The 24,310-nt window shown below is 45.7% G+C and overlaps 1 protein-coding gene across 1 annotated transcript; it reads right to left on the bottom strand.

Annotated features, from left to right (window-relative positions):
- Window positions 1-949: 949 nt before the first annotated feature.
- Window positions 950-23,901, bottom strand: LOC120993598 (aquaporin-3-like). The gene is made up of 6 exons (XM_040422073.1): window positions 23,794-23,901; window positions 20,020-20,146; window positions 15,522-15,659; window positions 12,798-12,916; window positions 11,397-11,614; window positions 950-1,127 (listed from the first exon to the last, which is right to left on the bottom strand). Exons 1-6 carry the CDS (start codon window positions 23,899-23,901, stop codon window positions 950-952), a joined length of 888 nt encoding a protein of 295 aa, XP_040278007.1.
- Window positions 23,902-24,310: the final 409 nt, after the last annotated feature.

Raw genomic sequence — 24,310 nt, forward strand, 5'->3', positions numbered from 1 at the left:
TTTTTTGAAAAAGATCATAATAAATTTTATACTGATAGAATTAATTTGCTTATCTCTGGTGCACACATTTATAAACTTCTCGGGTGTCATGGATCAATTTCCCCCCCTTTTTTAATCCACCAATTTTTGGTGGTAGCCTCAAACTATTCAAACATTGCTTTTCAAAAACAAAAATCCATTGCTGCTGTGCTTGCATCTCCACATAATGCTTCTCTGGAAAGTATGCTTCCCCAGAAGTTGGAAGTGGACAACCCTCCAAATGAGGAGCTGTCACCTCTTCACCTGTCTTAGTAACTACTTGCATTACCCATGTAGTAGTAATTCTGGAGCATCTCTGCTTGGAACTCAAGTTTATGAATGAACTCCGTTGGGTGGGGGTGTCCATGCCTAACCCAACAATGGCAGCGTTGTGTGGACAACCTCAGACTGCATCCCCCACCCCCTCCCACTGGGACCTAGTGTGAATAATAGAGGGATGGCACAACAGTAATAATGGATGCTCCAGCATTGCCATTACAGACCTGTCAGGAGAGGGGACGGGTCATCTTCAGAGGTCAGAGAATGGGCCATGTTCTCCAAATAAAAATCCACATCTTTAGATTTTATGTTAACTTTATTGAAAAATTATAAAATACACTGCAAAATCAAGTTGCAAGCGCCGTTCCTGAAATGAGTGGTCACTCCAGGTTAGTTGCTTTTTACTCAGGATTTTAAAATTAAAAATATATAAAACCTAGAAGACACTGAAAAACACATTTTATGAAAAATACTGAAAAAAAATAATGCACATCTGAGTGCAAATCCAAAGAGAAGTCCAAGTGATAACTGGTCAGGTCCCAACTGCCTCATCTTGGACTTTAATAGCATTGGTAGAGGAACCCTTGGAGATCATATGGAATCATGAAGTTCTACAATGAGACGCCATTAGTCTACAGCCACCTGGTATGGTCTATGCCGCTGATTGAACCAACTGGTACTCCGGGGGGTGATGCTCCTCTCCATCAGCTTCCTCTTTCTTCTGTTCTACCGAGTGGTGAATTCCAACAAGCATTTCATAAATAAATGTTCCAATGACCCCACCAATCATGGGGCCCAATACTGGGACCCACCACCAGTTGTCACCAGCCCTAAAAGAAAGAAATGTTTGCCAGGGGTTAGTTTGTTCTGATGGAATAAGAAGTCACCATGAGGTCTTGTTCACAATGTGTATGGTTATGGAAAGCCAAAACCAGGAGTCCCTCTTCTATAGAGGACCCGTCCCCTCTCCTGACAGGTCTTAGTTACTACTTGCATTCCTCATGTAACAATTCTGGAGCATCTCTGTGTACAACTCTGTGGTGCCATTACTCCTACTAGAAGTTTCAAATTAATTGCTAGCAGCGAAGGTCTGGCTGGGTGTTACAGGGAAGGGGGGTCCCTGCACTGTGACAGCATTGATTGGATAGGGTCAAACTATGCAGGGACACCCCCCAACTGGTAACTCCCAGCTGGACCTTCATTGCAGACTGCTAGCAATTCACTTATAACCTCTGGCAGGAATAATAGGGGAATGGCACAACAAGGAGTCAATAGATGCTCCTACATAGGGAACTCAAGTAATTACTAAAACAGACGGCAGGAGAGGGGACAGCTCCTCTTCAAACCAATAAAAAAAAATATTAAAAAAAATAATCTGCAAGCTTAAGGCTACTTTCACACTAGCGTTTTGGCTCAGTTTGTGAGATCCATTCAGGGATCTCACAAGTGGGCCAAAACGGATCAGTTTTGCCCTAATGCATTCTGAATGAAAAAGGATCCGCTCAGAATGCATCAGTTTGCCTCCGATCAGTCTCCATTCCGCTGGAGGCTGCTTGCAGCGTTTTGGTGTCCGTCTGGCGAAACTGAGCCAAACGGATCCGTCCTGACACACAATGCAAGTCAATGGGGACGGATCTGTTTCCACTGACACTATATGGCACAATAAAAAACGGAACAGTCCTCCATTGACTTTCAATGGTGTTCAAGACGGATCTGTTTTGGCTATGTTAAAGATAATACAAACGTTGAACGGATCCACACCAAATGCGAGTGTGAAAGTAGCCTTATTGTATATTAGTAGACTCATCCCTAGCACTTACCTGAGGTCCCAAAATGTATGTGTGGGGGGAGGGAGTCAGTCTCTTCCTTACATCCAGTATACAGACTGCACTTCCCATAGTGCAAGTCACCTGAGCCAGCTCTGTGCAGACTCTGAACCAGCAGAGGGCGCCGGAAGATTTCAGCCTGAACCGTGAACTAGACATCGGCTTTCCTGCTGACAAATCTGAGTGGTTAGACAGGAGCAGGGGGCTCGCTCGGTCCTCTGAGCGGCACCCTTAATATGCATCTGTGGGGTGCCAGGTAGTGGACATGGCAGGCCTGGGCTCCTCTGAAGGGTCTCAGCCACCAACACAGAAAAGCGTATGGTGGCTCACCTGTTGTGACAGATGGTTTCAGTGCTCTGCTAAAAAGGAGGGTTTTTTCCTGGAAACCCTATAAAGTCAATAGATATGATTCATTTTGTATAGTAGGCACTCTATCATCCAGAACTGTACAAGGATATATATCCCAGGGACCAATTGGTTAGATATTTTGGCCACTGGAAGATATTAGTGTCTGATTTATAGACTTTTTTTTAGAATTGCGTTCACGTATTCCCAGGTTCGTTTCGGGGCTTACATGCCCCTTCCTCAGTGGTACGTGAACGCAATCTCTTGTCCTATCTTTAAATAGTTTTTCTGGTGGGAATCATCTCAGTAGGGTTATTTGGAAAATCCTGAATGGATTCATTTAATCCCAGATATATAATGCATGCAGTATATGATATAGTGCAATAAAATACATAAATATATGGTGTCATGAAAAATGTCCATATAGAAGAGGCAATATATGTAACTGTATATCCAATACATTCCAGTATTTTTGCATACATTATACATATGTTGTCTAGCATCTATACTAGGGTTGTTGTGATACCAACATTTTGATTCGATTTCAATAGCATAAAGTATTGCGATACTCAATACCACGTGAAAAAAAAAAAAAAATAAACCTCGTTCATTCCGCATTTAAAAAAAAAAAAAGCAAATCGCGCAGTTTATCATTTTTTTTTCTGTTCCAGTGGTCACCGCATAGGAGATTTTGGAATAAAAAAAACGGAATTAGTCTTACCGGTAATTCTGTTTCCATGAGATCATCACGACAGCATACAAGGAGATTGACCCCTGACCTCTGTAGGGGCAGGAACAGAGAAAGGTTAAATACCCTCCTCCCACCACCAACACCAGTGTTTCCAAAATCACACAGAGCAACCCGGTGGTGGAAAATAGTGAAACAAAGGTATTACTTCATACCTTCTAGAGACCTACTAGGTCAAAAACGATTTAAATCATAGGGAGGGAATAACGTGCCGTCGTGATGATCTCATGGAAACAGAATTACCGGTAAGACTAATTCCGGTTTTTCCATAGCATCATCACGACGGCATACAAGGAGATATAAAAAATATATCAGTTAAGGGGGGGCTACAGCCTGGAGGACTTTCCGCCCGAAGGACAGATCAGAAGATCTGGAAAGATCCAGGCGATAGTGCTTTATAAATGTATGAATGCTGGACCAAGTGGCAGCACGACAGATTTCCTCCAGAGAAGCCCCAGCTCTCTCCGCCTGAGAGGAAGACATGGCTCGAGTGGAATGGGCCCTAATGTTGACTGGACATGTAAGGTTTTGTATTTGGTAACAAAGACTAATGGCTTCTTTGAGCCATCTAGCTATAGAGGACCGGGAGGCTTTTTGGCCCTTAAATCTTCCACCAAACAGGACTAGCAGATTGTCAGATTTCCTAAACTTCTCCGTCACCGTGATATAGTTTAGGACTGCCCGTCTAACGTCCAGAGAGTGAAACGCCGATTCTTTATCATTAGAGGGGTGCTGGCAAAAAGAAGGTAGGGTAACCTCCTGGCTCCGATGAAAATTGGATACGACTTTGGGGAGAAATCCAGGATCCAAACGGAGAATAATCCTATCATCTAGAATACGGAGGTAGGGTTCCCTGATTGATAGGGCTTGTAATTCCCCTACTCTGCGGGCCGAAGTTATCGCAATTAAGAAGGCCGTTTTCAAGGACCATAATTTTATTGGCCAGTCAGACATGGGTTCAAAGGGTGGTAAAGTAAGGCCTGTAAGAACGACGTTCAGATCCCAGGAAGGGACACGGGCGGTGATCGTTGGGCGGAGCCTCGTCGCCGCCTTAATGAATCTTTTGATCCAACGATGGCCGGCTATATCTTGGTCAAAGAAACAACCTAGGGCTGAAATTTGGACTTTCAAGGTAGAGGGTCTAAGTCCCAGGTCCAGACCTTGTTGTAGGAAATCCAGTATTCTTTGGATGTTGGGTTTACGCAAATGTGGCGATTCGTCCCCACTCCAGGAACAAAAACGTTTCCATATCTTAAGGTAAATTGCTGACGTTACCTTCTTTCTGGAGGCTTTCAAAGTAGCAATAACTCCGTCTGACAGGCCCTGAAGCTTCAGGGTTTGGGACTCAGGATCCAAGCCGCCAATTTCAGAAACTGCGGGTTTGGGTGTAGAACTGGACCCTGCTGGAGTAGATCCCCCCGCACAGGAAGGAGCCATGGATCTTGTAGGGAAAATTTTTGGAGGGATGAGAACCAGCTTCTCTTTGGCCATAGGGGAGCGATCACAATCACCGTGGCCTTGTCTTGAAGAATTTTTTGTACCACCTTCGGAATTAGAGGAAGTGGAGGGAAGGCATAGCACAGATTCCAATGCCAACGAATGGCGAAGGCGTCTAAGGCATGAGGTCTGTCCCTGGGGTTTAGGGAACAGAATGTTTCCACCTTTGAGTTTGCCCTGGTGGCAAACAAATCCACGTCGGGCATCCCCCATTTCCTTACTACTAGCCCGAATATTTCTGGACTTAGAGACCATTCTGTATGGTCGATTCTGTGGCGACTGAGAAAATCCGCTTCCTGATTTAGTATTCCCTTCAGATGAACTGCCGATATCGAGGCCACATTCTGTTCTGCCCAAGCAAAGATTTTTGTTGACAGTGCTTGTAGGGTTACGGACCGCGTTCCCCCTTGATGGGAGAGGTAGGCAATGGCCGTAGTGTTGTCCGACAGCACTTTTATGTGATGATGACACAACATTTCCTCTGCTACCTTTAACACCTCCCAGACTGCTCTCAGTTCCCTGAAGTTCGATGACTGGGATCTGATCGAATCTGGCCAAGTGCCCTGGAACATACGATCCCCCACCTTTGCACCCCAGCCGGACAGACTTGCGTCTGTTATTACCTGGACCTGGGGAGTCTTCTGCCACGGATTTCCCCGAGATAAGTTTCCGTGGTCTTTCCACCAATTTAGGGACTGCAGAATCTGAGTTGGTGGACTTACTTGATGATCTAGAGAGGATTGGCACTTGTTCCAGACACTCAGGATCCAGGACTGTAGGGGTCTGAAGTGTATTTGACACCAGGGAACTGCCTGAATACAGGATGTTAGCAGGCCCAGCAGACTCATCGCCTCTCTGATAGAGCAGGATCTTCTTTTTTGAAAGGACCTGATCTTTTGTTGGAGAACTGATATTTTGTCTCGAGGTAGGAATACCGCTTGCCTTCGGGAGTCTAGGATCATCCCTAAGAAACGAACTTCCCTTGAGGGGGTGAGGACGGACTTTCCTTTGTTCACGATCCACCCCAGATCGTCTAGGATGGAGAGAAAAAGCTTCAGGTTCGAACTGATTTGGCTGACTAGAAGGAAATCGTCCAAATAAGGGATTATCATAAGTCCCTGTCTTCGTGCAAAGGCGACCATCTCTACCACTACTTTGGTAAATATTCTTGGCGCAGATGAAATCCCGAAGGGAAGGGCCCTGAACTGGTAGTGATGGACGTTTCCTGATATATCCTGGATTGCAAACCGGAGAAACTTTTGTGAGTCGGTGTGAATGGGAATGTGGTAATAAGAGTCTTGTAGGTCTATTGTGCACATGAAGACGTCTTTGCTTAGCAGAGGGATTGTAGATGCTAGGGTCTCCATCCTGAATTTTTGATAACGGATGAATCTGTTTAGTGGTTTCAGGTTTATGATAGTCCGAAAAGTGCCTTCTTTCTTCCTGATTAGAAATAGGGTTGAATAGAAACCCCTGCCTCTTTCTGGAGGCGGGACCGGTGAGATTACATTCATTAAGTGAAGTTTCTGGACTCCTTGCCAAAGGTTCATTTGGAACCGTGTCAGTGAAAATTTGTTTGGGGGTCTTGAAGACCACTCTATTTGGTAGCCTGCCCCGACTACCTTGGAAATCCAGGGGTTCTGGGAGATGGATTCCCATGACCCCAGGAATCTTGAGAGTCTTCCCCCCCACCCCGACGTCATTGCTTATCGGAGGATTTTGGGTGGGAGAAGGATTGGCCTCTTCCTCTTCCCCCTTTTGGATAGCTCCAACGTCCTGATTTCCCTTTCCCCCTGTAGCTTTTTTCTTGACCCGAGGAGGGGCGAAAAGGATACCGGCGTCTGGAGGGGCGATCTTCCGGAAACCCCTTCTTTCTGTCCGCGGCCTTCTCTAGAATCTTATCTAGCACCGGGCCAAACACATATTCTCCAGAAAAGGGTATGGAACAGAGCTTCAATTTAGACGTCTTGTCCCCTGACCAGCACTTCATCCAGAGGGCTCTTCTGGCTGCATTGGAAAGTGCCGCGTCTCTGGCGGAGAATCGGACTGATTCGGCAGAGGCATCCGCCAGGAAGGCCGTGGCGGATTTTAAAAGAGGGAGAGAACTAAGAATTTGTTCCCTAGATGTTCTATCCTTAATATGAGTTTCCAATTCTCCCAACCAAAGATACATGGATCGGGCGACTGAGGTAGCCGCAATATTGGTTTTAATATTGAACATGGACGCCTCCCAGGATTTCCTGAGAAGACTGTCCGCTTTACGATCCATTGAATCTTTAAGTTGGGAGGTATCTTCAAATGGGAGAGATGTTTTCTTGTTCACTTTTAGCCACCTGTACATCGATCTTGGGAATTTCATTGAAAATTTTAGATTCCTCTGGATCAAAAAGCAACCTATTTTTGAACGCAGCCGGGACTCCCAGACGTCTTTCTGGATCTGCCCACTCATCAAGGACCATATCCCTAATACTCTCGTTAATGGGGAACACACGAGTTTTCTTGACTCTTAGGCCCCCAAACATTTCTTCTTGTACTGAATGGGTACGTTGCACTTCCTCCACGCCCATGGTCGACCTTACTGCCTTTAATAGGTCGGACATTTCTTCTGTAGAAAAGTAATATCTACGACTGTCATCCACTGAGTCTGTATCAGAGACTCTCTCCCCCTCTTCCCATGACTTAACGGAGTGGGCACTTTCATCCGCAATAACTTCTAGGTCCGAAGGGGACGGAGACCTAGTCCGCTTCCTCTTAGGTTGCGGCAAGTCGGGGGGATTAGTGGACAGGTGGGCCAGGGATGAACGGATCTCTTCCTGAATCATGGTTTTCAATTCCTCTTTTAAAAGGAGGGTGCTTCATCCCGTACAATATTAGAAATACAAGACTTGCACAACTTTTTAGGGTAGTAGTCAGGAAGTCTGCTATTGCAGGAGATACATTTGAGTGTTTTTTTGATTTTTTTCGGGGCTTCTTTAGCCTAAAAGAGAGGAGAAGGCAGGGCATCAGGGTATGACCACTAGAGGGAGAGAGAGAGCAAGAGGGGGACAGCAGAGGCGAGCTAGCTGCCCCTGGAAATAACTTCCTCTCTCTTTTTTCCCCCCCTTCCACCCATTACAGCAGGAGAGGGGGATCAACAGACTCCCTGACCTGCACAAACCATACCCCCGAAGGGGACTCAGTTGGTAGCAGCGCCGGTGGCTCAGCTCTGGGGGATCGCTCAGATGCCGACATCGTCCTCTCTGTAGGCAAGGGTTCCGCACCAGTGGGGACCGATCCTGGGAGCGTTCTGACACAGGGGCGGTAACCAGCGTTTATGCCTCGGTTTTAAACTGGGCTCCACGCTGCCGCCGCGACGTCACTTCCGGGTCGCCGGCCGTGACGTCATAAACATGCGCTCCATGCGCCGGCGCGCACCCAGCTATCGCCCTTTCCTTAGGCTAGGAGGGAGTCTGCGCCAGGGACAGGCCCCGGAATAACCAGGACGAGATAGGCCCTGAACCCCCTGCCCAGCGTTAGTACTTGGACCGCGGGAGGGCAGGGGGACGCCATGCTGGATGCCGGCGTTTTCCAAAGGTAACGGAAAATAAAAAATAAACATGTTCCATTTCCTTAGCTTCATCTCCCTGCATACAGGGAGACCTTTCTCTGCCCTGTCCTCTGTAGGGACAGGAAACACTGGTGTTGGTGGTGGGAGGAGGGTATTTAACCTTTCTCTGTTCCTGCCCCTACAGAGGTCAGGGGTCAATCTCCTTGTATGCCGTCGTGATGATGCTATGGAAATATTCCTAATTTTTTCTTTTCTATATCTCACAATCACTGAATCCCCTGTATATGGACTTATTGTATCATAATTATTAACTGATCTGGAATATTTTTTACATAAATACTGTAATAAATTATATTTTTTAGAAATTTTAAATATGACATTTTTCTATAAAATCCGACCCCATCTAATATATTCCAGTGGCCAAAATATCTAACCAATTGGTCCCTGGGATATATATCCTAGTACAATATATTGGTACAGTTCTGGATGATAGCATGCCTATATGAAATTAATCACATCCTGCCTCTGTCAGAATGACCGCACTGTAATACAGGAGTATTTTATAGTGCATGCAAAAAAATGAATATAATTTTTCTTCTTCATTTTACATACATAGAAAAGTGATCACAATTGTCATTACTGCAACCAATACAACTGGATTTATTAAAATGCTCATTTAAAAAAAGGTATTTTGTTTTTTTTGGGGGGGGGGGGGTGATATACATATTGCTGGCCTATCCTCTGGAAAGGTCATCAATATCAGTAAAACATGAAAAAATAAAAAATAGCTCTATCCTGACCCACATAGTAAAGTTAACGTCATTATTACCGCACAGTGAACACTGTCAATGGCGGAATTGAGTTTTGTTTGCACTGTTGCTCCCTAAGTTTTGTAAGAGGTATACGATCCATTAGATGGTGGGATACATCACTAACTACTATGTGAGGTGGCCACTGGATCTCTAACACAGTATTGTCTGTATAGCCTAGTTAACCCAAGGTCCCTTGAAGAACCAGTATATCCTAGGCACTGGAGAAACGGGTCGGACGTTCAAATCTTAGGATCCAACCTGTGGTAGTTGGGCATTACATGAGGTGTAGGGGCATTAAGGGCTTAGCCACCGAGAATTGGGGTCGCCCCTTTCAGGTCGGGTGCTCCGCTTGTAGGCAGGGGCAGTGACGGGACATATAGGGATAGCAGACCTAACTTCACTGTGGACCCCACTTCTCTACGAAAGCAGCCCTAATACACCACCATTATCAAGAAATCAAGTGATTAAAAAAAAAAAAAAAAGTATATAAATCCTATTGGTAGAACCGCGAGTACAGAAGGGCCGGACAGTGTCCTGACTACAGCATAAGTGTCATTTACCTAAATAACCCTTATTCAATACAGTAGTGCCTTTAGTATATGAAATATTAAGTGACTATTGTGGGAGTTTAGCATTTTATTTTTTAGCGATATTTATTAAAGGTTGTGTTTTAATAGGGGTTTATAATTTTGTTCTGTGATACTGCTTTGAAACCTCTGACAACTAGTAACGGAGTCTTTCCCTTTAATCATCTTTATTTGATACTCTTTGAATGTAGTGATATTCCTGGTAATGTAGTTGGTGAGCATATACAGGCCCTTATTGTTCTAGTTATCAGAACTAAACCGGAGGCCTAAGGGCTAAGGCAACGGTACTGTACATGTTTACTGCACACTGAAGACCTTTAGGAGGGGCCCGGAAGCTAGAAAGTATAAGCTTCTATGTATGTAAGAGCTGAGCTGCTCTGAATGCTTCTGTTGGGCAAGATGTCTTGTAACAATTACATGGGTGTTAGTCAAATGCCACGTTAGGAACTTGTTGATGGGTAGACCTCATTCTTTAACAGCTAGCATTTGTTACTTTACCCTGTATGTGATCTGCTTGAATATATACATACAGTACAGACCAAAAGTTTGGACACACCTTATTCAAAAAGTTTTTATTTTCATGACTATGAAGGCATCAAAACTATGAATTAACACAATTATATACATAACAAACAAGTGTGAAACAACTGAAAATATGTCATATTCTAGGTTCTTCAAAGTAGCCACCTTTTGCTTTGATTACTGCTTTGCACACTCTTGGCATTCTCTTGATGAGATTCAAGAGGTAGTCCCCTGAAATGGTTCACTTCACAGGTGTGCCCTGTCAGGTTTAATAAGTGGGATTTCTTGCCTTATAAATGGGGTTGGGACCATCAGTTGCATTGAGGAGAAGTCAGGTGGATACACAGCGGATAGTCCTACTGAATAGACTGTTAGAATTTGTATTATGGCAAGAAAAAAGCAGCCAAGTAAAGAAAAACGAGTGGCCATCATTACTTTAAGAAATGAAGGTCAGTCAGCCGAAAAATTTGGAAAACTTTGAAAGTAAGGGCTATTTGACCATGAAGGAGAGTGATGGGGTGCTGCGCCAGATGACCTGGCCTTTTACAGTCACCGGACCTGAACCCAATCGAGATGGTTTGGGGTGAGCTGGACCGCAGAGTGAAGGCAAAAGGGCCAACAAGTGCTAAGCATCTCTGGGAACTCCTTCAAGACTGTTGGAAGACCATTTCAGGGGACAACCTCTTGAAGCTCATCAAGAGAATGCCAAGAGTGTGCAAAGCAGTAATCAAAGCAAAAGGTGGCTACTTTGAAGAACCTAAAATATGACATTTTCAGTTGTTTCACACTTGTTTGTTATGTATATAATTCCACATGTGTTAATTCATAGTTTTGATGCCTTCATAGTCATGAAAATAAAGTAAACTCTTTAAATGAGAAGGTGTCCAAACATTTGGTCTGTACTGTATGTGTTTTATAACCGTTTAGTAAACTTTCATACACCATAGCCTTGTCAAGCCTAATTTATTCCCGCTCTCAGAATTCACTGCAAATCAGTGCTGCCGGTTCCAACCTGTAACACAAATGTAACTTCATTGCAAACTGCTAGCAATTCATTCATAAACAGCTAGTAGGAATAATAGAGGGCTTTCACAGCATAATCTCATAATAGATGCTTTAGATGTGTCATTAAGGGGAATGCAAGCGCACACAAAACAGACAGCCAGCAGAGGTGGACCTGAACCCATCAATGGGTGGAAATTGAGCACAAGTTACCTGAAGACTTCTAGGCCCCAGCCGGCAATTCCTGTGAAAATTCGAGGTGCCAAGTCGCGGGCTGGATTAATGGGGTATCCGCAGTTGAAGCCCATAGAGAGACCAACTAGGAGAACTACAAGACCAATGACAAATGGCTGAAGTCCTCGGGGGGCTGCATTATTGTCTTCATCAATGACGGCCAAAATGCAGATCATCAAGGCAGCGGTGGCAATCACCTGAGGCAGAAGACGTAGAAACAATGCAACCCAGACCATGACCCTTCTGGTGATAAACAGGTGACACAAAGTGCAGGTGTTCGGGATGTATAGGCTAGTTTCACACATGTGGCAGAGCATGCAAAGTTCTTCTGCTGGAATTCTCCAGATGCTGCTGTTCACCTCTGGAGCCCATTGACTAATGGGTACGAGGAGGGATCCAGCCGCTCCCCGATGTTTGTGCGGTGATTCTGCCAGACAAAACCTGTTGCAAGCAGCGATACTTGTCCAGCTGAATCCCAGCATAAATGCCGGGGAGCACTCAGATTCACACCAGATCAGCCCCTCACTCCTCAAAATGGTTTTCCCAAACTATAAAACATGCCCCTCAGATTATACTTACCCCACTCCCCAGCACCCACGTCACTCCTGATACCCGCACGGTCACCCCTGCATCTCCCCATTGCACAGATCAAAACATCTGGGTGCAGCCAATAGCAGGCCCCAATGGGGACGAGCCTCCCTAGCGTCACTCGCGATGCTAGGGAGGGTCTTCCCCGTCGAGGACTGTCATTAGCTGCTCCCCTCCCCCAAAGCTGGAGAATCACTATTGACAATAGTTCATATGATCCTGACCTTACAGCTGTATTTCAGTTGGGCTATCCTTGGCGCACAATATTTTATTTTTTTCCCAGCTGCCACGACTGTTAAACATGGTCTGGTTTATCTAGGGATTGGTTTTTAAGTACCTTTCTCACATATGGCTGTAGACGGCTTCAGGCTGAAAAGGACATGAGGGAGGAGCATTATAAGGCGGGGCCTGGCACCTGCTCTCAACCAGTCAGCTTGCTGGCTGTGTTCTTAGGGAAATTGATTGGCTAAGAGCAGACCAGGGTCGCCCTGCAAGGCTCCTCCTTTCATGTCCTTTTCAGTTGGATGCAGACATCACAGGCTCTGAGGGCAGAGGATCTTATACATTAAAGCAGGCACGCTCAACCTGCAGCCCTTCAGCTGTTGCAAAACTACAACTCCCATCATGCCCTGCTGTAGGCTCTCCGGGCATGCTGGGAGTTGTAGTTTTGCAACAGCTGGAGGGCCACAAGTTGGGCATCCCTGCATTAAAGGAATTACAATTTTAGGCTACTTAGATTTACATTTGTGTTCCCCAGTTTTCCAGAATGGCCCGACACTAATCAGATCTTACCTGATCTGAGAGTCCATTGATCACACTCAGATGTTCTGATGGGTAGGAAGCAAATATCCCAGCAGTCGCCTGTGGTCCATACACTGTCCAGTTGCCACCACTGTATACATGAAGGGCGTCTAAATTGTATCAATGCAAGACAAACGGGTAGATAAGCAAAATACAGGGGTCTCCGAGGGAAAGCCCATAAGCATTACAGAAGATGGGGTCAATTTTAACTTGAGATTCAAAACAGTTTTCCTTAAAGGGGTTGGGTCACCAGTAAATGTTATGTTGATCTACCATATCAACACAGCACCCGGAGAAGACCAGGGAGCGGTGAGTAATACCAGCGCTACACTCACTGCTCTAACTGTACTAATGAGACCTTCCATAACAGAAGGGCTCATTAGTATTTGCTTTATAAACAAATGAATTTCAATAGGCACCATGTAATGCCTAAATTCTCCTGAGGTGGCGCTGCAGGGAAATCGAATACTGGTTGTGGGATTTCCTTGACAATTTCTGGGGGTGTAAGCAGTAGTCAAATGAATTAACTTATTTTTGGGAGGATCCTTCTGATATAAGGGTATTTTAAAAAGTTCTGTACCCAAGCTGCTTTAGAAGGGTCTCCCAAAAGTTAGCTCCCACAATTTCCTGCTGCCGAGTGCCCAAGAATAAAAGTTGTAGTGTAAACTATATGGTGTTGCTGAAACACGTCATATTTGCCACCTCTGGGACACGCCACGAATAGAGCGCATGCCACTCATATGCAGCATCCTTGCCATTCACTGCAATGGATCTTGCAGAAATAGCTGATCCAGCTACTTATTTTTTGGGATTCCCCCTCCCCCCTTGACAAATATGTACGCAGTCCTCCCCAGGGCATTCACATGTGCTTACTATTAGATTTGCTTACCAAAATAAAGGATTTCTGTAATATTTTATAGTAAAATATGCATTTTTTGCTCCAAAATAGAGCTGGTCTTTGACCTTGTCTTTAAATTTATTTAGTCTTGAGAAGACGTCTAGGGGGAAACATGATTAACCCGTACAAATATATAAATGGGCCATACAAAAATACGGTGAAAAAACGGTTCCATCTAAAATGCCCTCAAAAGACAAGGGGGCGCTGCCTCCGACTGAAGAAAAAGTTCAGTCCCCAGAAGCGTCAAAGCTTCTTTACTGTAAGAACTGTGAATCTGTGGAATAGACTTCCTCAGGACGTGGTCACAGCAGGAACAGTGGACGGTGCTAAAAAGGGTTTAGATGAATTCTTGAAAGTAAATGACATTAATGCTTATGAAAACGTGTAGAAATCTGAGTCTCACTTCCTTCTGGGATTCGCGTGCCCATTTATCCCTTGGTTGAACTTGATGGACTTATGTCTTTTTTCAACTGTATTAACTATGTAACTTTGTAAACTTCCGACTGGTTAAAGGGGTTCTCCAGGAATTAAGGAAATTAAAATAAAAAAAAAAACTTAGGCTACTTTCACACTAGCGGCAAGGAACTCCGGCAGGCTGTGCCGATGCTGCCGCTAGTGCACGCATGCCCCCAGACTACCAGTCCGGCCCCATTGACTATAAATGGGGGCGGGGCAGAGTTCCGGTGACAGCACATGCCGAGAGGCGGCCAGAATAAAAGTACTATGTAGTACTTTTATTCAGGCCGCTTCTAGGCATAAGCTGCCGGAACTCCGCCCAATTATAGTCTGTGGCCAGAGCGGTAGTCCGGGGGCACGCGTGCCCTAGCGGCAGCACCGGAACAGCCTGCCGGAGTTCCTTAAGGCTAGTTCCACACTAGCAGAAGTTACTTTATTATAAATATATTCCTAAATACCCTTCATTAATTATAATGGCTCGTTTTGTCTGAGGAGCAGTCAGGGGAAACAAAATGGCTGCCATCCTATTAGTACACACAAAACCTGTCCTAATCACACAGCAGGACAAGTTACTTCACAACACTGAGCTAAAGATCTGCCTCATCCTCCTCTCTGCTCTACTTGTCAGGTATTATGATCCAGAATACAGCTGAATCCATGTAGGAATCGAGGTCATGAGGAGACATGAAGTACCGAGAGGATGGACAGGACAGACTGTGGTAATGGAGACTGCATACAAGAGCTGCTGCTCATTAGCCACATCCCACCTCTTCTCTGTACTTCATGTCTCCTCATGAACTCCATTCCTACAGAGATTCAGCTGAAGATCTCAGCAGTATTTAGGATCATAACCCCTGACAAGCAGAGCAGGGGATGAGCAGTTCTGTCCGAATCACACAGGAGGAAAAGTTACTTCACAACACTGAGGTAAAGAACTGCTCATCCCCTGCTCTGAGAGAAGAGGTGGGATGTGGCTAATGAGCAGCAGCTCTTGTATGCAGTCTCCATTACCACAGTCTGTCCTGTCCATCCTCTCGGTACTTCATGTCTCCTCATGACCTTGATTCCTACATGGATTCAGCTGTATTCTGGATCATAATACCTGACAAGTAGAGCAGAGAGGAGGATGAGGCAGATCTTTAGCTCAGTGTTGTGAAGTAACTTGTCCTCCTGTGTGATTAGGACAGGTTTTGTGTGTGCGCTAATAGAACGGCAGCCATTTTATTTCTCCTAATGATTGCTCCCTAGACAAAATAAACCATTATACCTAACGAAAAGTATTATTTATACTAAAGTAATAGTGAAGTATTTTCATTTTCTCAATTCCTGGAGAATCCCTTCAAAAAGAAAAAAATTCTTACCAAAATACAGAGCAAATACCAGGCTGGCACCAACAAAACAGCCGAGGAATTGTGCCAAGCAGTAGACCAACATCAGCCTCCCGGTAATCTTCTGGAGGAGGAACATGGATAGTGACACCGCTGGATTGAGGTGGGCACCTGGAAGAAGAAAGAACGGTAATTAGGGACCAAAGACCGCCACCAATACAGGTCGCGTCATCCCATGAATGAGAGCTGCAGATGTGGAGCTCTGCATTAGAAAAATGATATTATAAGTAGTGATGAGCAAATCGAAGTCCACAAAGTGGACTTCAATCCAAATTTCAGGATAAATTTGTTTCGCCGCGAAGCCGAATTGCCTTGTGCTTCGTGGTAGCAAATCGATTTAAACTGAAATGGCGTAAAACAAAAAACAAATAAAAATACACAACTCACCTGACCCATTTGCTCGCACTGGGCCGACCGATGCCATCTTGCTTTAAGATCTCAGCCAAAATCCCGTGCACGGTGATTATGTCACCAAGCATGACGACATCTCGGACCAGCCCGCCACGAGCAAAGTGGATCAGGTACGTTTTTTTATTTTACTCCGGATTATAGCTATCAGATGCCGCTTTCTATACTGTACATGTAGGACATTGTGCAGTAAAGGGATTATTCCATGAATAATGTAAAAAATTTAATATCGGGCATAATCTCTTTCTAACAAAGCTAGAACCAGCCCCGTACCTCACATGGATCCAGAGATTGCTACAATTGCTTATACTTATATCAGGCTGACAGCTTAAGTGGCGTGTCCTTCATGCTGCAGCTCTCTCCCTACCTCAGCTCACAGGGCAGTTGAATGATAGAACTGAGCAGGTGTGACCACCTTGAAAAGGTGGACAAAGTAAAAATAAAATGCAAAAAAAAGCGAACAAGAGGCGCTATACAGATACATTTTATTAACTCAGCAGCTATACTAAACTTTTAAATATATGCAATACAGAAGTATTCAGATCCAGGTTTGAAGACTGTAGAATACTTTTTGTGGGACAACTCCTTTAAGGGGTTAATATTTCCCATAGGCTTCCATGCAACAATTAGAGGATTTAGCAGAAAAATTGCAAAAAAAAATAAAAATATAATAACCTATGGGCAACACCAGTCTAACGATATAGCGCGTCAGGCCGTTGCAATTTGCGGTCCCCAATGCACGGGCACTATCCGTGTGGCTGCCACGACAGATCCACACCCATTACACTCAAATGGTTCCATGATCTGTCCGGGAAAAAATAAATAATTTTTTTTTTTAGAACAAATTCTAATTTTTTTGGGCCGGTGAAGAGGCACGAAGAGAAACCCCACGGAAGCACTCCATAGTGCTTCCGTGCCTCCATTCCGCACCACTCCTTTCAGATTGCAGACCCTTTCAAGTGCAGTGAGCAGGGGCGGATTAAGTGCATGATAGGCCCGGGGCTGTCTAACCAACTCAGCCCCCCCCCCTCCATTTTAGTTTGTTTTTTTCTGTATGAAGAGGCTGCAGTGCTTCGTAAGCGCCAGTCTCTTCCTAGGCCATAGGACATCACATTCAGTACCGAGCGCAGTGCTATCAAATGGACAGCGCTGAGCTTGGTAAGGAGCAAAGAGGCTGCGGCGCTCACTGGAACATCGCGGTCTCCTCAAACAGCTGATTGGTGGGGGTGCCAGGAGTCGGACCCCCACCATCTCATAACTCTGAGTACAGAGGTCATAGATGTTACCTGCAGTCCTATGTAACAGCCCACATAACACAGTGAACCATTGTGTTATGTGGGGTGTTGTAGTAGATGTTCCATGCAGTCCTATGTAACACCCCACATAACACAGTGAACCATTGTGTTATGTGGGGTGTTACATAGGACTGCATGGAACATCTACTACATTATCTGCACACAAAGTTATCACCGATATCTGGGCTGTTACATAGGACTGCAGGTGACAAATTAAAATTTTAGTTGCCAAATTTAAGATGCATACGATTGTGATTAAAAAAAAAAAAAAAACACGGACGAGGAGAAGACGAGACGCAGGTCACAGTAGTGAGCCAGCTCTACATATAGGGGAATACAGCACCACATACCCGTTACATCCAGTGACATCTCCTGTCATATAGATCTTCTCTTTCCTCTTCTCCTCCGTTTGACCCAGACCACCATCTCGTCTCTACAGAGTTTGTTACAGACACGTTAGAGTTCTCATAATTGGGGTCATTTATCAAACTGGTGTAATTTATCAAACTGGTGTAAAGTACAACTGGATTAGTTGCCCATAGCAACCAGTCTCCACCTTTCATTTCCCAAAGGAGCGGTGAAAAATGAAAGGTGGAATCTGGTTGCTATGGGTAACTAACCCAGTTCTACTTTACCCCAAAGGTCCCTATAGTGTCTACAACAATTATAATGTCCCCCTAGTGTGCCCCCAGTAATAATAACACCCCATATTGTGCTCCAGGTAATAATGCCTGTATAGTGTCCCCAAAAATAATGTCCCCTAATAGAAACGCCCCCACACTGCCCCTATATAGTAATTTCCCACACACTGCCTCCCATGTAGTAATTTCCCCCACAAAGGAATTTGCCCCCCACAATGCCCCATCAAGTAATAAACCCCCACACTGCCCCCATTAGATAATTTGCCCCGACTGCCATCCATTAAGTAATTGGCCCCCCACAGTATTAATTCCCCCCATGGTAGTAATTTGCCCCCACAGTACTAATTTCCCCCACACTAGTAATTTGCCCCTCCCACTGTCCCTTCAATGTTATTCTCCTGTGCCCCCCAAAGTTGGCACACAAAAAAATAAAAGCTAATACTTACCTGTGTCCCAGTTGGCGCTCACTCGTCGATGGTGCAGGCGCGCTGCGTCCGGGCACAGGCGTGGTATGATGATGTCATCACGACCGCCTGTGTCGGGATTTTACTACCGCATAGGTATCAGGCGGTGATCGGTGGACGGTGGCAGGGCAGGGAACTATGCGCTCCCGTGCCCCGCCGTTGTTCATGGGTGTTTGGGTCAGCGTTGGGCCCCCCAGCGATGCCGGGCCCGGGGCAACCAGCCCAAACGCCCCAATTATAATCCGCCACTGGCATTGAGCAATCGGCTGGTGCCTGCATATTGCAGACCCGCTGGTTGCAGTGCCGCGTGCATGAGGCCTTAAGTTTTTAAAGAAGCACTTTTATTTTACATATATTACGAATTAAATATCCACGGCCCGAATCTGAAGAGGCAGAGCGCCTCAATCATGTCTGCAATTTTATAGTTTTAAATCTTTTTTTATATGCACTTCGATGTGTGGACAGCGCAGTGCGGTGAGACTCTGCAGAGCCAGGCATGATGGGAGATGTGGGATTCATCAGGAAGATCATATCCAAGAAGGAATCAAAACAGTTACACACAAGGTATACATAAGAGCCTCCATCTTATTCTTTAATAATGAGCCATCCTGCACTTTTGCTCTCCGGTATGAAAACGGAACGCAATGCATTTTGGAGCAATGAATGGGGACAAAACGGAAGCGTTTATTTCCGGTATTGAGACCCTATGACGGATCTTAATACCAGAAAATATTAAGACGGATCCGTCTTCAAAATGCGTTCAGTGTTACTATGGCACCCAGGACGCTATTAAAGTCCTGGCTGCCATAGTAGTAGTGGGGAGCGGTATACTTACAGTCCGTGCGGCTCCCGGGGCGCTCCAGAATGACGTCAGAGCGCCCCATGCGCATGGATGACGTGATCCATTCGATCACGTCATCCAAGCGCGTGGGGCGCCCTGACGTCACTCTGAAGCGCCCCGGGAACAGCACGGACTGTAAGTATACCGCTCCCCACTACACTTTACCATGGCAAACAGGACTTTAGCGTCCTGGCAGCCATGGTAACCATTCAGAAAAAGCTAAAAGTCGGATCCGGTAATGCGTCGAAACGACGTTTAGATTAAGGCCGGATCCGGATTAATGCCTTTCAATGGGCATTAATTCCGGATCCGGCCTTGCGGCAAGTGTTCAGCATTTTTGGCCGGAGCAAAAAGCGCAGCATGCTGCAGTATTTTCTCCGGCCAAAAAACGTTCCGTTCCAGAACTGAAGGCATCCTGAACGGATTTCTCTCCATTCAGAATGCATTAGGATAATCCTGATCAGGATTCTTCCGGCAAAGAGCCCCGACGACTGAACTCTATGCCGGAACAAAACAACGCAAGTGTGAAAGAGCCCTTAATAATGTATGTACACAGTGACTCCACCAGCAGAATAGTGAGTGCAGCTCTGGAGTATAATACAGGATGTAACTCAGCATCAGTACAGGATAAGTAATGTAATGTATGTACACAGTGACTGCACCAGCAGAATAGTGAGTGCAGCTCTGGAGTAAAATACAGGATGTAACTCAGGATCAGTAATGTATGTACACGGTGACAGACATCAGTATGTTAGCGGCAGCACTGTGAATGCAGGTACTAGCGTACACTGTATGTACATAGGTTTATAGTCGGCAGCTCACCTGAGACTCCAGCGCAGACGTAGGCTCCAGCAGTGACAGCAAAACCAAACGCCATATTGACGCTCAGAAACTGAGCTTTTGCAAAACCACTCAACTCCATCTGAGCCACAGAACCGCAACCAAACAACTGTCAGGGAAAAGAATTTTTTTTTTTTTTTTAAGTTAAGAGATTCATTATGACTTTAATGGTGGCCACATCTACATGCAGATATCTGCACACCTGGGACAACTAATACCCCATCTCTATAATGAGCATGACCATCCCGACACCATCCCACAGAAAGGAGTCGGCAGGAAAGTCCCAGAAACCAGTGACCTGCACAGAGGTATCTCACTAGCGCCACCTTGTGGAAGTGGCTCCCTATGAATCAAAATCTGACTTAGCAAATCTTAGGAATTGACAATAGGAAAATGCCAAGCCAGATATCCGTCCATATACAGCCGTTTCGGGGTGCTTGCCCCTCATCAGTACAGAGTGGGATTCTGGCTGGATGTAGTTTAGGCGGGGTACTGAATCTCCTTGAACAGACCAGTCCTGTATGGAGACTTCCTGGAAGTGCTCCATGCCTTCTTTGGGAGATAACTACATATTTTCCCATGGAGCACTTCCAGTATCTCCCAAGGAAATGATGCAGCTTGGGCGCCATAGAAGGCAGAATCCTACTCCATACTGACAAGGGGCAAGTGTAATGTCCTGGAGCAGGGGTACTTTGAAGTCTGGATATTTGTGAACATTTGCCCCCGTCTCCCCTATGCAAAGTCATCAACTCCTCACTTTAAAGGGTTAACTTGCATTGACTGACCTTTTGAATGTCTGGTTTAGCTCAGTTATGTCCGAAAACCTGTTTTTGTCTTGGAAAAACTGCTGGGACATTGTAACATTTGTTTGTGCCCAGTTTCTCCTCTCCACCCACTAGAAGCTGTATATGAGGAGAGCAGTCAGAGCCCCTGGTGTTCTGCAGTTGGGGACCAGTGCTTAGAAGAGGAGACCTCTGCCAGACGACAGATTAGAGACCGCTCGGGCCTTTCCTGCCAGGGAGGAGACGGGAGAAGCCAGCCCAACGCCTCGCCTGTATTGGTTTTTACCCGGAGTTCCTCCAGTAAAGAAGCACCCTGGTTTACTGCAGACCCCGACTCTCTGGACTTATTTCCCATTGGGTTCTTTTACACGAGCATGTCCCTTGTGGGAATCGGGCTCCGTGTGAGCGAGGGATTGTGCGTTCTGGACTACAGAAGCGCACGGCATCGATTATGCCATGTGCCTCTGCTTCGCTCACATGGAGCACAATTCCCGCTTGTTTGAGGGGGGTGCACCATTCCTTACAGAGAGCAGCTACACGTGGTGACACCTTGACAGTGTCCGGGGGGGACCCAGCGTAGCATTGGGGCCACCTGAAACCGGCCACTGCACAAGCGCCCTGAAACAACCATCTGGCTTGGCACGTTTCTTTGCTCATGTCTCAAGGCTTGTAAAAGTCAGATTTGGACTCCAGTAGCCACTTCCAGAAGGTGGCGCTAGAGACACCTGCATGTAGTTTTCCCATGGAGCACTTTTTAAAGGGCATCTGTCAGCAGTTTTGTCCCTATGACACTGGCTGACCTGTTACATGTGCACTTGGCAGCTGAAGGCATCTGTGTTGGTCCCATGTCCATATGTGCCCGCATTGCTGAGAAAAATGATGTTTTCATATATGCAAATGAGCCTCTAGGAGCAACGGGGGCGTTGCAGTTACACCTAGAGGCTCTGCGCTCTCTGCAATTGCCGAGCACTCCACTTTGACAGGGCCAGTCAGTGTAAGGGCTCATGCACATGACAGTTGTTTTCCAGTCAGTTTTTCACGGATCCGTTGTTCTGCATCTGTTTTTTTTTCCCCTCTGATTTAAGTCCTCTTCCGTTCCAATACTCCACAAAATATATCCGTATGGTTTCCGTATTTGATCAGTTTTTTTGCGGAAAGGAAAAAGTAAGTTATTAATCACCAAACACATGAGCAATATGGGCTGGGCACAGCATTTCTAAAGTATGGATCCGCAAAATACGGATGACATATGGATGTGTCCCGTGCGCGTTCTGTATTTTTTGAGGACCCATTGACTTGAATGAGGCCTCAGACCGTGATTAGCGGACAATAGGACATGCACTATTTTGCAGAACAGAAATACGGAAACGGAAAGCACATGGAGTACGTTGTTTTTGCGGACCCATTGAAGTGAACGGTTCCGCATACGAAAAAAAAAAAAAAAAAGGAACGGAAGCGGAAAGAAAATAAGTTTGTGTGCATGAGCCCTAAACCTCATCATGCCTGGCCCTGTCAAAATGCAGAGGCAGCAGAGCCTCTAGGTGTAACGGCAACGCCCCCGTTGCTCCTAGAGGCTCATTTGCATATATTTAAACTTCATTTTTCTCAGCAATGCGAGCAAATATGAACATGGGACCAACACAGATGCCTTCAGCTGCCAAGCGCACATGTAACAGGTCAGCCGGTGTCATAGGGACAAAACTGCTGACAGATGCCCTTTAAAGGAGAGCCAGTATCCTGATTAGGGCTCATTCACACGGCTGTATGAAAGGATCCGCACCCGTTCCGCAATTTTGCGGAAGGTCTGCGGATCCATTTATTTATATGGGCCCTCAAAAGATGCGGACAGCATCCGTTATTCCGTACTGCGGCTCCGCAGAAAAGATAGAACATGTCCTATTCTTGTCCGCAATCCGACAAGAATAGGCATTTTCTATTATGGTTGCGGCCATGCGCGGTCCGCACCTGGTCGGTATCAGCGTTTTACGGATCCGTAAAGCACTACGGCCGTCTGAATGGGCCCTTAAGCAGAATCAGATGAAGACACGGGCAGTTTGCTACCGACAGAAGCGCAGATAATGTAGTAGTCGGTTCGGCGTTTTTGAAGGGAATCCTGGTTTGGTCTGTGAGTCACTGCACAGCTGAAAGTTATTTAAATTCATTTTCAGAGAATCTCCTTTAAATGATCCGTAAAATACGTACGAAACACAGATGGTGCCGTGTTGGACAAAAATATAGTGTGCTTCTGTGCTAAAACCATGGACCGTGCTCAGACACACACATGAAAGTGAACGGGTACGTGCGCGGCCTGTGGAGAACACAGCAGACGTTAGTATTGTGCCTCATTCACACGTCAGTGTTCGGTCAGGGATTGTGAGCCAAAACCAGGACCGGAACCTCCACAGACATGAGCTATAAGGGAAAGATCTGCGCCTGTTCTGTGTTCCTAGCTGCACCTGGTATTGGTTCAAAATCACTGACCGAACACTGACATGTGAACGAGGCATGAGGCCTTACACTGCAGTTTTTCCACGCAGAAGAAACGCGTAACCCGCAATGTGTGCAGGCAGCCAAATATCACGTACACTTAGTTTTTTCGTTCTGTGCGAAAGCCGACCTGCCACGCGGTTTTTGAAATCCACAGTGTGTCAATTCTTTGTACGTTTGGTTCTTTTTTCTGCACATTTCACCCTTTTTAATGCAAGGGTGAGATCAGCAGCAAAAACCTGCATGTGCCGCTTACGGTTTTTGGAATTTCCACGTAGAAATTTGTGTGGAATTTCTGCAAGGCAGCCAGTCCCCGTGTTCAGTCACACATTGGATACTGAGGATTTCTTTTGGGAACCCACTCAAAAATCCTCATCCAGTCCTGAACACGTGAACAAGGTTTCATATCCATCCATGGTGCACTGGAAGCTCAGCTCCAAAAAGAGGTTCTGCAGCATTCATTATAAGGTTACCTTTCTTTACTTACAATCAATATGACAGTTCCCAAAAACTCAGCCAGCCCACAGCGCACATAGCGATTTTCCGTCCTAAACCTTAATTTGAGACTTTTCACAAGCAGCGCATAAGCATCCATGTTTCCTGCACCGCCCCCATACGTCTGACCTGTTGCTGCTGCTTCTGCACTTTATAGTCTCCACCTGCAGAGGGCGCCAACCAGCTGATCTAAATGCAGCTGATTGTATTTGCTTCATTAACCCATTGATTGACATATCTCTTGCAATAGTCACATGTTAGAACACAGTGTGGCGCATTCAGAGCGCCTTCACACACACTGTCAGATTTTGTGGCAGAAAATTCCGCGACTGCAAATCAGTTCCATTCATTTGAATAGGGCGGCAGCGCATGGATTTCTGCAAGCCAAATTAAAGGTGAATGGAACTGCATTTTTAGTCGTGGAATTTTCCGCTACCAGAATTTGCCACGTGTGAAGGCACCCTTACTAAGCGCATTGGCAAAGCCTGTCGGCAATTTGCGCCTGATTT

This window comes from Bufo bufo, chromosome 3 (assembly GCF_905171765.1).
Source record: "Bufo bufo chromosome 3, aBufBuf1.1, whole genome shotgun sequence".
Taxonomy (NCBI): Eukaryota; Metazoa; Chordata; class Amphibia; order Anura; family Bufonidae; genus Bufo; species Bufo bufo.

Bases quoted from the DNA above. Each gene is read 5' to 3' on its own strand.
- LOC120993598 (XM_040422073.1), bottom strand. From the start codon at position 23,901: ATGGATGCTTATGCGCTGCTTGTGAAAAGTCTCAAATTAAGGTTTAGG. The intron at 20,147-23,793 runs GTAAGTAAAGAA...TTTCCCTGACAG, and splicing joins TGGGAACTGTCATATTGATT to TTGTTTGGTTGCGGTTCTGT. The intron at 12,917-15,521 runs GTAAGAATTTTT...GATACAATTTAG, and splicing joins GGTATTTGCTCTGTATTTTG to ACGCCCTTCATGTATACAGT.